General features: G+C 36.3%; 3 protein-coding genes across 3 annotated transcripts; 2 read left to right on the plus strand and 1 right to left on the minus strand.

Moving 5' to 3' along the window:
* Nucleotides 1-1,081: 1,081 nt before the first annotated feature.
* On the plus strand, nucleotides 1,082-2,832 carry LOC129946633 (uncharacterized). Its single transcript, XM_056056884.1, has one exon. It carries the CDS (start codon nucleotides 1,192-1,194, stop codon nucleotides 2,686-2,688), a length of 1,497 nt encoding a protein of 498 aa, XP_055912859.1. The 5' UTR covers nucleotides 1,082-1,191; the 3' UTR covers nucleotides 2,689-2,832.
* Nucleotides 2,833-7,474: 4,642 nt separating this feature from the next.
* LOC129946511 (peroxisomal membrane protein 2) lies at nucleotides 7,475-8,925 on the minus strand. Its single transcript, XM_056056724.1, has 5 exons — nucleotides 8,600-8,925; nucleotides 8,421-8,516; nucleotides 8,156-8,318; nucleotides 7,981-8,100; nucleotides 7,475-7,887 (listed from the first exon to the last, which is right to left on the minus strand). The coding sequence occupies exons 1-5, from the start codon at nucleotides 8,686-8,688 to the stop codon at nucleotides 7,756-7,758; spliced, it is 600 nt and encodes a 199-aa protein (XP_055912699.1). The 5' UTR covers nucleotides 8,689-8,925; the 3' UTR covers nucleotides 7,475-7,755.
* A 1,378-nt stretch (nucleotides 8,926-10,303) lies between these two features.
* LOC129946512 (bladder cancer-associated protein) lies at nucleotides 10,304-11,716 on the plus strand. The gene has a single exon (XM_056056725.1). It carries the CDS (start codon nucleotides 10,529-10,531, stop codon nucleotides 10,766-10,768), a length of 240 nt encoding a protein of 79 aa, XP_055912700.1. The 5' UTR covers nucleotides 10,304-10,528; the 3' UTR covers nucleotides 10,769-11,716.
* Nucleotides 11,717-13,546: the final 1,830 nt, after the last annotated feature.

Here is a 13,546-nt window from a genome sequence, read left to right on the forward strand (position 1 = left end):
ACTTGGAAGGTTACTTCAGCCATAACAAGAAAGCTGCAAACCTTTGTCAATAGATGCATTCGTAATATCCTAAGGATGGCCAAATCGTATATCAAATGAGGTCCTTCATAGAAGGACAGGTCAGGAACCTATAGAGTCTATAATACGAAGACGTAAGTGGCAATGGATTGGACATACGCTTCGAAAACGAAATGACTGCATTGCAGGCCAAGCAATGCAGTGGAATCCGCTCACATTGAAGGAAGAAGAGCTGGACTTCTGAGAAGCACATGTCGCGGGACAGTCGAGGCGGAATTAGCGTCACCAGGCAAGAGTTGGAGGGAGCTGAAACACATCTCGTGAAACCGAACACGATGGCGCGTACGCTTAGTAGAGTCCCTATGCGCTATGCCCCTTAAAGGGTTCCCAACGGACTTAACAGGTCTCAGGACCTAACTAAGTAAGTATGTGCAATTTTTTGGAAATAATAATAGTTTGATATTTTCTTTGCGAAAAATTGAATGTAAAGGTGAGTACAGTAAAGTTCTGAGTTTATGATGTACATATGACATCTGAAAAACTATCTGAGTTTATGATGTACATATGAGTTTATGATATACATATGGTATCTGAAAAACTTTCTCTCTTACTAAAAAGTCAAGTACACTTTTATGTAAACTTGAGCTGATCATATTTATTTATTAAACAGAAAGCTGAGCTTCATAATTCAGTGACTAATTTATGTATGTATATGCTGCACAATTTTACTTTACATTTCTTTTAAAAGGGTTAAATTATCCTCTTGATTTGATCTAATTTTCACTAAACAAAATATCAGGCTGCAAGTGAAGTCTTTTATGCGATCTGACCATTACCCATTGCACAAAATCAATTGGATTTCGTTTGGAAATTTGTTTCTAACAGAAATCTGTCTCCAAAAAATGAAGTGTCATCGAGTTTATTCTCACCGATTCTGAATTCAAGTCCTGAGGTATTTACTTCTTTACCTAGAAAGAGTAAAGGAAGACAGCACTGAATATCATTTCACTTTTGATCTGAATGCAGCCATTTATTTGACTTAACTTTTAGTTAATCACCTGAACTTGACACATGACAGCGACGTCTTGGCAAAAACAAATCGCAGAAAAACTTTTTTTTTCAAGTGCAACCATCAATCATTAAAATTAATTCACACAACTACGCCTTTTTAAAATGGGGAACTCGAATTCTCGTTCTACGGACTCGAAGTCCAGCACACATCATACAGAGGGTCAGAACACAAATAATGGTCATCATCTAACAGCTACAACAAGCACCAACAGTAAAACAACAATGTCCCGATCAGCTTCGGGAGCGGAAATAAGCGAAAAATATCTCACCCAATTTGTGCCTGTGGAGAAGTTGGCACAGAAACTGCAAGAAAAATCATTAAAATACAATGTCAATGGAATTGTGGGTGATGTTTTTGTGAGTCAAGTATTTCCGCGTTATATCGATTTGGGGCAGCGCCTGTTCAAACACTTGCATCACAATTCACGAGCACAAACCGAGTACCTTGGAACAGTGGCGTTTCGTCAACAGTGTGAACGTTTTCTTGGCATAATTGACGATGTTAAAATCCTGGAGTGTTACATTAGAATGTACGCCGAGGCTGATAGACCTGATTTTATCAATAAACAGGGTGTTACTAGACTACTATTGACTTGCTACACAATTGCAATGGACCATTCGGGGAACGCTGTTCTCTGCCCTGCTATAAATCGAACTTTTGACTCTGTGCTTAAGTCAATCTTCTTCAACCAGTCGGACAGCCTAAGCATAGGTTTTGTTTGTCGATGGTTCGAGGACAATTTGATTCGATCGGTGCTGCTGGTGCACAAGTACTGTCTCCATACGCTATCCACAGCGTACCGCGGACTTGAACAGACCGATCAATCATCGGGCATAGAATTGTCCACACCAGTATTAGAACAACGAACTCCATTCCCCGAGCAATCCGACTCAGAACTAAACACACTGATGCCTCTGTCTCAGGCCTGGCTACTTGCCGGAGCCCTACCACCGCTGTATTCAAAGCCACAGTCCGTGGTCTCACAAAGTGCCAATAAATCAGCTTCGGCTGCACAGATCTTCAAAGACAAACTGTCGATGCTGCCCTCGCATTGGACCCTACTTTATGACTCCAATGAACACGGACTTGGCTCGAATCGTTTCTTACATCATCTGTTAGGCTACCGTGGGCCTACTCTCATCTTGCTGAACACAAAGGACGACCAGACCTATTGCATCGGCTCTCCCAACGAATGGAAGGAAACACACTTGTACACAGGTGCAGAGGGCAGTGTTGTGATACAGCTGCTCCCCAAGTTCGCAATTTTGGAAAAGAAACCAAACATACTGTACTTAAACACCTGCGTTCGTGGTTACCCCAAGGGTTTGCGAGCCGGGGCAGACCCAAAGAAGCCTATTCTAGCTGTGGACGAGCACTTCGAAAGCATCGATTGCAAAGGAATTGCCGCCGTCCTGACTTCCATCGAAATCTGGGGATGTGGTGATAAGAGTTCCCGCGAAGTTCAGCTCGATATCAAGAAATGGCAAATCAAAGAAGCCGAACGCCAGCGCACCGTCAAACTAACAGCTGCAGACTGGATGGATCATCCGGATAGATATCTTCTGGAACTTGGCGGAAGACAAAACTACAATAACTGATAATCAATTTTGCTCCTTAACTTGATATTGCTTATCCTCTTCGTGGCAGGAGGGGATCGAGATGACGACGATTAGAGTAGATGCGATATGTAGATGCTTGTGAGATGAGAGAAACACGTCGGTTATGTCCTTGTCAGCTTTTGCTTAGCTAGCAAACTAGCTTTCGTTAGTGATAATAATTTACTTAAACATTTTATTCTTCTGTATTTTTGTTTTACATTTTTCTTATTCTTTTTTTTTGAGAAAAAATCCTATTTGAAAATAAAGGCCGTTCTATTTTATTATAATGCAAAAAAGCAAACTATATGAGGTGGAAGTAAAAAGTGATATATATTTTTTAAGATCGATTAGAAGGTGTTTTGTGGAAATGCATGGTGAGTCTTTTTTATATTTGAAATAATCAAAATAATAATCAAATTTGATTGAAACAAATTAATTTGCATTGTCACTCTGTGGGAAGTTTAATCACGGTTATTGTTGTGGTATTTGCTTGATAAGATTTAAAGTTGTGATTAATGCGTTTAATCTATTTATAAATAGATAGATTCATTACATAAACTGATAAGAAACTGCAGGAATAAAAAAATATTTATTTTCTGTAAAAAATTGCATGAATGAATGAAAGGTTCGCAGCTTTTTGATATTATGACGCTAAGAGACTTTATAAAATTAGGATTATACAATAATTATCTAAGGGTAGGGCTTCTATTTTTGTGTTCGGAAACAATCGATGATGGCTAAGTCAATATTGCTAATATTTCTTAACGTGGTCCACATAATAAATAGTTACACCGTGTTGGAGGGTACCACAGACTAGAGTTTTTACAATTTACAGTGCAGTTTCAAGGTGTGGATCTTTTCGCTTTGAACAGATCATTTTTAAAGCATTGTTCCATGTGTGTCCTATTTAAGATTTCCAGAAAAAGTTACGACGTTCCGATATCCGTATCTGGGAAGCACCCCCAAGTTCTCTCGGAACTCCTACAAAATGTCCTAAACAGGCTAACTAAATGGGCTAAGCAATGTGGATTGGACGTCAACCCACACAAAACAGAATTAATACTCTTTTCGAGAAGATATAAAATTCCTCAGATTAGCCCACCCAAGATTAGAGGGATACCATTAAGGTTTCCGATCAAGCTAAATATTTGGGCCTCATTTTAGACAAAAAACTAAATTGGAAGGCAAATATTGATGAAAGAGTCAAAAAGGCTACTGTAGCGCTTTTTACTTGTAAAAAGGCCATACGATCAAAATGGGGCTTATCCCCAAAAATAACCCACTGGCTATACACTTAGGTAATCAGGCCGATACGATGGAGCCGTCGTATGGTGGACTGCACTGGACAAGATGGCAAATCTAAATAAGCTCATCAAAGTCCAGCGGTGAGCAGGTATGTGCATCACAGGAGCACTTCGCACAACATCAACCGCAGCACTGGAAGTGCTTTTAAACCTGACACCACTTGACATCTTCTCTAAAAAGGTGGCTGCCAACTCATGCGTAAGGCTTAGAGCCACCCTTCAATGGACCAGTAACAATACTGGACATACTACTATTCTAGACAATTTCAGATCTATCCCAGATCGCTTAGACTATTCCACCCCAAAAATGGTATTTGGTAAAAGTTTCCATGTGTCCATCCCTTCAAGATCCTCCTGGGAAGAAGAGAGACCCCTGGAAGACGATGCGGTACACTTCTATACTGACGGTTCAAAGACCGATCACGGAGTGGTATCTTTTCAGAACAACTGAATCTCAGTCTATCCTATAGACTTCCCAATCAATGTAGTGTATTCCAGGCAGAAGCACTATCCTGGCTCAAAGAAAACGTTATATCTTGTAAGGATATACGAACCTTCTCAGACAGCCAAGCCGCTCTTAAATCTCTCGCGTCTGTCTCCACAAACTCTCAAACAGTCCACGATTGTCAATCATCTCTGAATAAGATGACGGAACAGTTTAACATTCACCTCATTTGGGTGCCGGGCCACAGAGACATTCCGGGAAATTGCAAAGCGGTCAAATAGCTAGATATCACTGAGCAGACAAAGTATAAGCTCTACAATTGGAGTAATAACGGGACACTGCCTCATAGGAAGACATGTTCTGAGGCTAGGGGTCTACACAAATGACTTCTGAAAAAGCTGCATGGACTAGGAGGAAGAGGATACAGTCCAACACCTTCTATGTACATGTCCAGCGCTCTCCATTAGAAGGAATTACTTTCTCGGTAATCCCTTCTTCGATAACACCAGTGAACTGGCAACGATTGACACAAAACGTCTCTCTAACTTTATTAAAAGTACAAAATGGTTTGTTTAAATTCATTACTCCCATGAGTAACCTCATTAGTGGTATCACAATGGACCCTTGAAGTCTACGTGTGTCAATGACATCTGGACAGCCACTCCAACCTAACCTACTCCTATTATTTTTATTCCTCTTTTAAGAGGAATGTGTTGTTTCCCGTAAAGCAAGTGGGATGGGGGTGCATTTTCTATTTCGGTATAGATGCAACGCTTCAATTTTTTATGAAGGAATAATCTAACCAACTTCTTTAGCCCAATTAAACATTGTTAAATTAGCTTTTTCCAAAGTATCTTTTACGTGAGTAGGTTCTCCAGAAGCAACAACGTAAATATTGTCAGCATGTACTTCAATAAAGTCGAGATTTTGAAGCGGCTGGGAGAGTTTTACGATTAGCGAGTCAATATATGCGTTAAATCAGAGCGGAGATCCTTGTGGTGTTCCATTGTCCATTTTCATGGTTAAGGAGTTTTAGCCGTCAACATTAACTCGAAAAGTTCTACCACTAATAAATGACATGATCACTGCAAGTATTTCTTTAGGAATGCCCCATTGATAAAGCTGTTTAATAATTGGCACTATCATAACTCTATCAAAAGCTTTTTCCAAATCAGATGACATGATAACACTGTGTTTGGTGTTCGATAAATTTCCAGCAAGTGTGTGCTTTAGCAGATGAAGGAGAGTTGAGACTCCTCTTTTAGGTCTGAAACCATGCTGTCCTGGGTTAGCCTTCTCTTCCATTAACCAACCAATATGTCTAGCAATAATTTTTTCAAAAATTTGTGAGAGAATAGGAAGAAATTGGGCGATATTCATTGAAATCATGATGATTTCGCGAGGTTTTCGGAATCAACTTAAGTTTTGCTCTTTTCCAGTCGTGTGGAAAAGTCCCAGTCGATATAATGTCATTAAAGAGAGCAAATTCTGTCTTTGAGGGCAACTAACCTAATCAGCAAAACACTTACAGATCCAGTCCATCCGCTCTTCAAGGCTGCTGAAGATGTGGTTAACGCTACAAAACCGATCAAGAAATATTCCAAATCTGCCTTTATAAAAATGACATATATAGTTCCCAATCTTAGCTCTTTTTTATTCAATAATACGCAGACATTAGGAGGTATCTACCACCTTGGAAAAGACATATACTTCTCATTAACACTAATCTTGCTAAATACAAAAAGGAAAATACTACTGACGATATATTCAGAATGCTTCACCAGGAAATGATCTCTGCCTATAACGCTGATAGAATCTTCTATACACAGACGCTTCGTACAAAGAACACAATTGGTGTTCATACGCAGTCATTCAATTACAACCAAATTCTGAAACATCTATTATTCACCAAGCTCTTCTACCAGAATCTGCGAACAGCTACATTGCAGAGCTAACAGCAATTTATAAAGGCAGATCTGTTGCCCAAAAATACTCTAACCGATAGCTCATTGTAACCGATTATCTTGGTATCCTCATGGGTCTTGAAAATGAGACAAATAAATACCCTTCTCTGGAGCTTATAAGAAGATGTTTATTCGCCAATAAAAATATTATTCTTACATGGATACCTGGACATTCCGGAATCAAAGGAATTGAGGCAGCAAAACTGCTACAAACTATCCATTCATTGTAGAGTATCGCAAATTGTATAAGTTCCTACGCAGAACTTTAATTCAGGATCATAAGAAAGAGCTCATCGAAAGTTGGCAAGACTCTGAAACTTTTCTAAAAAACATCAACCTTCTTACGCGGGTATACCAAACATTCGGTCTCTAAACAGAGAAGAGCATACAACTCTTCCGAATAAGAGTTGGCAAAGCTATTTTAAACATTCAACATACTATAATGCTGGAGATCCTGAGTAATGTTCGAATTGTGGAACTATACTCTCTGTTTGGCATATCCTTGTCGAATGTCCTATATCTCGCCAAATTGAAGTATCACCAGACAACATAACCGATATCTTGAATCCATCAGATGAACGATCCATTCAGTATATAAAAGATGCCACATCCGCTCACCAAAAATTTAATGAAATACATTTTTTTTGTTTTTTTCACTTTCAATTAAAACGGCATCATATAGTCTGGCAACCCCGATGCCTTTGTAAAAATAATTTATAAATAAAAATAATAAATACATAAAATTATCTAAGGGTAGAACTTATGAACAGGCTCTGCTCCGGGTGTGCCTCCTTTGTGAGTTGAAATTAATTAATTTAATTAAAAATATTTCATTGCTATTGCATTTACTTAAACACTTGACCCGGAAAATCTCAAAACCATTTGCTCAAGGCTCTAGGAATAAATATAAAGATTTCCAGATTGTGGCTTTCGCCATTTATTTTATTCCTATAATCTATTAAGTGAATAATCTTCTTCGCCTTCATTGTTTTTGTAGATCTTTTCCCTTTGCCGATTGCATGCAAATCAATTATTTACGATCGACGATAAAAATGTTAATTTGAAAGACATGATTGCATTATTAAAATAAAGTATATTTTCATATTATTTTCGAAATAATGAAACTTATAAATTAGAGTGATATCAAGTGGAATGCAAAAAAAAAAAACGTTTATAAACCATATCACCAACTTGTTAAGCTTAAAACTATGTATACTTAAATATTTAAAGAACCAACGTGCCAAGATAATATTCCTACAAACTACCCTTCATTCATTACAAAACCTTATTATCTTTGTTTTATCAAAATATTTCTTAAACAAATTTCCAAAATGCTATAAATTTTATTAATAAATTATTTTGAAATATTGCTTGTTCCTTTGGAAGTAGATGATTCATCAGATTTTTTTGCTTCAGCTCGTCTACGTACCCCAGCCAAATAAATAACCCAAATAAACGATATCATGTTGAACGTAAGTGTGCGAACCTATTTGATTAAAGTTGTCATTAAAAAGTTAAGAAAATTAAGAATAGAATCTAACTGAGAGTTTCTTAGGAATTCAAAATTTGTTTAACTTACCATAGGAGGCACGTAGTTCATGTTAAGGAAGACCGGAATCGATAAGAACATCCAATTCTTTTGAAGAAGGTTTTCATAAAGTCTTTTAAAGTTCTGAACAGCATGCTCGTGAGTGTTACCCTGTAACGAATGATTAAAAGGTAAACATAACCACCTAAAGAATAATTGTTCGCACCTCAAATCTCGAAAGAAAATACAACGAAAGCGCTTGATAGAAGGGTGTAAATATAAGTCTCTCTGCCATAAAAACTAGAATCTTTCTCATGGGCATCTTATGGGGGAATATCTTATCAATAAGCTTATAGAAAAAGTGTGGCACAGTGCCTCCAAATAAAAGTCTAGAAATCAAATACGTCAAAAAATTACCATCTTTCAATATTAACTATTCTTCCTTGATTGGTTTGCTGCTTTAACACAACCTAATGTCAAACATAACTTACCCAAAGGATCCATAAGCCAGCAATGCCTTCTGACTGATTGTTCTATTACCAGCGATTTTCTGGGAAGTGTAGTTGGCTGATGTTGCCAATACAGCACTTGAATTAAAAACAAAGCATAAAAACAAACAAAATTGTTAATTTATTCAACTATTGACCTTAACAAAGAGTCAACAACTTACCTAGTAATGGATTTTGTGCGAACTGGGTGGTTGAAGAGTTGTTCTAAGTACGCACCAAGGATTGTGTACATTGGTTTGGAAAGAGCCATGATCGGATAACAAATGTGTTTTCTATTTCTAAGAAAATGCGATGTTTATTATTAATTTATAACACTTGACCTCCTGTTAAAGGCGTTTAGGAACAGATAGATTATTAAATGCAATGATAAGAGTGACTTCAATGCAATTCTAGCCGTTCTTTAAAGTACATAAATGTAAGTGCCAGTGCCCTCAAATAAAAATTTAAAAATAATAAAAACAAGCTGTCAGGAAAGAGCAAAGATTAAATTCTCGATAGCTGATAGCGATTGCCGACTTTCGAGACTCGTTGACAAAAAAGTAAACATTGGGGCAGTTTAGTTTATTGGGCCTGTTCGTAGTGATGAAATGTCTGTTTTAGATTTGCGTAAGTTCTTCCTCTCGAGAGAAAAACTAGTTGCTAGTGATTTTTTATGATTATTTAAGATTTAAAAATGCAATTATGGGTTCTATTATATACAAAAAATTGATTTTAAAATAAATAATGAATTTCCAAATAATTTGGTGTTTCATTTTGGAAATGGAAAAAGAAGAGAGATATTGTAATATTTTATATAGAACTCAAATTCTTGTTTGAACTAAGACCGTTTCTTAACTTAAATAAAGTCATATACTTGATTTGATACTGACATACATAGAAAAGGGTGAACTTGACAACTTCCTGATTGTCAAAAATCACAGAAATATTAGGTTTTCTAATGAGAGGTTTTCTTTCGATATGAAAAAAGGAGTATTTTTTGAATGAACTGATATTTATTTATTATAATAAGCGCACACTCAAGTGGATATTACTATCCTTATTATGTAAAGACACAGTGCGAGCACTAGGAAAGGGAGAGAGGGGTTTAAAGGAGGTGTCGGTGCACATTAGTTTTGAATTACTGAATATTGCAATGACAGGGAAAAAAAGAGGGTGGTAAATCATGGTTCGGCTAAAGAACGAATCACTGTACTTGGCTACTTCACAATATATCCTTTTAATACCATTTAAAATGACCATATAGTATATTTTGGGCTGTAATTGTCTTCAATAAATTAACGGATTCTATCTTTAAGGTCTTGAATAGATCTGTACAATTATTCTTATAAGAGCAGTGGATGGAATGGTCTAGTCAACGGTTAGGAATTCCATTTAAAAGTTCCGTTTAAACGTATTTGCTTTGTTTATTTTCACGAGCTGTCACTTTATAGAAATATTTGCATGATTGTTTTTTAATAAAAGAAAATAAGTAATTTACTAGCTAGCAAAACGAAAATAAAGGTTTAAAATTTTAAAATCCCTTAGAAAATTGCTAAATATTTAGATAATTAGTACCTCGTAAATTTTTAAACCTTTAACAATAGGTTGGTTAAAAATTTGCGCTCTTATCTTTGATGCCGTTAAAAAATAGTTGTCTCTGAAACTATGTCTGTTGACAATTGTAATGCAATAATTTTAGTTAGCTTATTTTAACTAGATAAATCCAAAACACCGGGCTTTATAAAAAAAAATCTCTTAAATTATATTTTACTGGTTTGTTTATTTCCTTTTGCGGCATGCAAGCGTTCTTATCACCCTGTTTGGGAAAAAATATTTGACATATGTGATTGAATTTGCCGCAATTAAAGTGAAGTGTATTTTCCTGCTGCTGTCAAACAGTTGAATGATTTTTTCATTCTGGAGCTTGAGAATCGCGAAAAATATCAAAAGCTTTGTTTTTCATATTTTAAATAAATAAAATTAACATTAATGGCGACCCAAATAGTTTGTTAACATTAACTGCCTTGCAGTTCAATAAAAACAACACCCAACAATACCTGTGGCATTGAAATTTATTAAAGACTTGGTAGACTCTTCTTTATTTGTAAAAAATGTACTGCCTGCAATGCCTCATCCCAGTGCTCCTGATTCCAAAACCAACGAATCCAGCTCTAATGCAAACCCATGTCATGTTCATTGTTCTCTATCTAATTGGTTTCTTCCTCGAACGTAAGCCCTGTACCATCTGTAGTCTGGTGTTCCTCACAGCCGTATTCTTGATATGCTACAGTGGAGTGGGAAATTGCATTTTTTGGGGCAATTGCGAGGGTCACCAGTGCGACAATGGATAGAAGACAACACCCGCAATCATCGAATCAAGTGCGAATTGACTCGATGAGCCCTCATGCAGAGCATCAACATCTACCTACCTAAGCAACTAGTAATCTTAACCTTATCTAAAACTTATCAACTACCGCGAACTGTGTTGACTCTCTGAGCCCTTGCCCGCGCCTGGTTCTCCAATGCCAGCGCAACAAAATTATTATTAAAAATACCAAAAATACCCGAAAGCTAAATTGGAATTTTTGTTATATTTACATAAATTTGAGAGAATATTTATTTTTAAATAAAAATAAAAATAAAAATACAAATAAAGAAAAAGAAAAAGAGTGAAAAATGTGTAATACTCAAAGAAAACTAATTTTAATCAGTTGTATCTAAATTTGATTGTGTTTTATGTTTATACGAGTAAATTGCTATTGTAGTGAAATAAGTTTTTGTATTTTATTACTTAAGATTTGTGACCTGTTTTATATCGAGGGATTCCCTGCTTTCTGGTAGTCTTAATAACTAAATATAAACTTTATTCGATTCTCTCTCATGCTAGTAGTAGAACTAAATAGATCCAATTTAGTACGAAAGAAACGAGCTCTGCATACAATTTTTCGTTTGATTAATTTATTGTTGTATTAACGAATTTTTGTAAATATTGTTAGGGAATAAATCAAATGAAAAAATGCTTTCATTAATGAAAATTATCGATATAAATAATCAAAGTTTTTATTGTAAAACAAAAATTATAAAAAAAAACGAAAACAAAACTAATAGACGCCAGAGAAGTATAACATGTAAAATGTAGCACGCCTTTGAAAATTTGCGGTTGATTAATTATTATACATAGATCTTAAACTTGTAAAACATTTAAATAATTATGTATGTATGATTATGATTTATATTGGTTTTTAGCGATAAGTTATTTTTAAATAAACGATAAAATAGTAATGATTTGAAGTTTGAAATGGTGTGGTTTTTAATAAATAGAAATAACGTTTGTTTTGATTACAGGAAAACGCACAACAGTTATACGCTACGATTCACTTCTTCAATCCTGGAATTTAAAAAGTAGCAAGCGCGATTGGCTGAGCCCAAGTCTTAGGTTTAATAAAGCAAACTTGGGAGTAAGCTAAATTAAAACAGGAAAGAACAGTAGATGGGTTAATTTGCTTAAAAATGTAATTCTTTAATGGTTCTAACTTCATTCCCTATTTTTTCTTTGTCTCTGAAAACATTTTCAAATATTGACATTTTATCAAATTTTGTTGACACACCCAATACCTTAACAATTTTAATTTTTCAGAATTTATTATTTTGGTTTTGCTTTCCGGAGAAAGTGCGCTATCGACCAAATATTCACACTACGGTAGATCTTGGAATGACAGCATCCATAGGAAAGAGCTCTACAGAGCAATGACTGGTTTTTGCATCCCTGTCAAACTTATCTGTTTGTGAAGAATGACGGTAGAGAATGCATGCTGCTCTATCAAGGTCGGAAAAGATTTTACTGATGCATTTAATCTCAAAAAAGGTTTTAGAAAGGGCGATGCACTGTAATGCGACTTCTTCAATATCGTTCTGGAAAGAATTGTGCAAAACTCAACCTTCAATTAAGATGATTTTGACATAATTTGAAGATCAAAGAGTGATGTCTGTGGAGCGTTTTTGAGCAATGCGACGGAAGCGAAGAAGATGGGTTTAGTGGTCAATGAGGGCAAGACCAAGTATATGCTGTCATCAAAAAAGGACAGCTATATCACCATGGACAGCTATAACTTTAAGGTAGTTAAGGACTTTGTCTACCTAGGCATCATTGGACTTAGAAGGCAATTGAGAAGTAAAGTCCTCTCTCGAGCATCTAAAATCACCATCTATAAGACACTCATCATCATCCCGGTTCTCATTTATGGCGCTGAGGCCTGTACCCTGTCAAAGAAAGATTAGAGCGTCTTAGGATGCTTCGAGAGAAAAATTCTTAGGGTAATTTTTGGTCCCGTACGCATAGATGGATAATGGAGGAGAAGATATAACGACGAACTGTACGGGCTGTACAGCGAGACTGACCTAGTTAGCAGAATAAAAGTCCAACGGGTTGGATGGCTGGGTCATGTAGAGCAAATGGAGACAGCTAGCGAGGGACCGAGCTGGCTGGAGACGCATGTTGGTTGAAGAACAGGTCCGCCCCGGACTGTAGCGCCACCTTAAGTAAGTAAGTAAGTCCATTCGAGAGTACTTCTGCTAGTAAACTCTCGAGAGCAATTCTCAAGAGACTGTCCATTTGAGAGCCAAATTTAAGACATTTTGGTATCGCGAGCTCTCTGCTAGAATATTGAGAGTTTTCTTGCTGAGGGTTCTCTCATAATCGTGTCCACTTGATGGATTTCTTCTGCAAGCATATTATGAGTGGGTCATGTATTCTTATAAGCAGAGCTTTGCAGCTGCTTTAATTATGACCACTGTTCTTAAAAAAGAAAAAAGAATAAAAAAATGTTGTGTCAAACCGTCTGTAGATTACCAAATCGGCGAGTTCTCTGCTCTTTCAAGAGAGCTTAAAATTAAAGATCCTCAACAATTTTGAAATTGTTGCCGTTTGTCAGTTAGTCAAATTGAGTTAAGATACCCAATTAAGGGAAGCCATACCAGTACGCGAGCGTATACTGGTAACACTTAGATTTGTAGCATCCGGTAAGCATATGAATCGCAAATCATTTTCGAAGGAAAAACGAAAAGTTAATTGTATGATCTGTGTAGGTGAGTCATACGGTAGCCTTCAGTACCTTTTTCGGATTCCAGTA

The sequence above is a fragment of the Eupeodes corollae genome, chromosome 2 (genome assembly GCF_945859685.1).
Source record: "Eupeodes corollae chromosome 2, idEupCoro1.1, whole genome shotgun sequence".
NCBI classification, from domain to species: domain Eukaryota; kingdom Metazoa; phylum Arthropoda; class Insecta; order Diptera; family Syrphidae; genus Eupeodes; species Eupeodes corollae.

Excerpts from the sequence above, each read along its gene's own strand:
- LOC129946633 (XM_056056884.1), top strand. The coding sequence starts at position 1,192 with ATGGGGAACTCGAATTCTCGTTCTACGGACTCGAAGTCCAGCACACAT.
- LOC129946511 (XM_056056724.1), bottom strand. The coding sequence starts at position 8,688 with ATGGCTCTTTCCAAACCAATGTACACAATCCTTGGTGCGTACTTAGAA. Across the intron at positions 8,517-8,599 it reads CGCACAAAATCCATTACTAG|TGCTGTATTGGCAACATCAG; the intron begins GTAAGTTGTTGA and ends TTTTAATTCAAG. Across the intron at positions 7,888-7,980 it reads TGAACTACGTGCCTCCTATG|GTTCGCACACTTACGTTCAA; the intron begins GTAAGTTAAACA and ends TTAATCAAATAG.
- LOC129946512 (XM_056056725.1), top strand. The coding sequence starts at position 10,529 with ATGTACTGCCTGCAATGCCTCATCCCAGTGCTCCTGATTCCAAAACCA.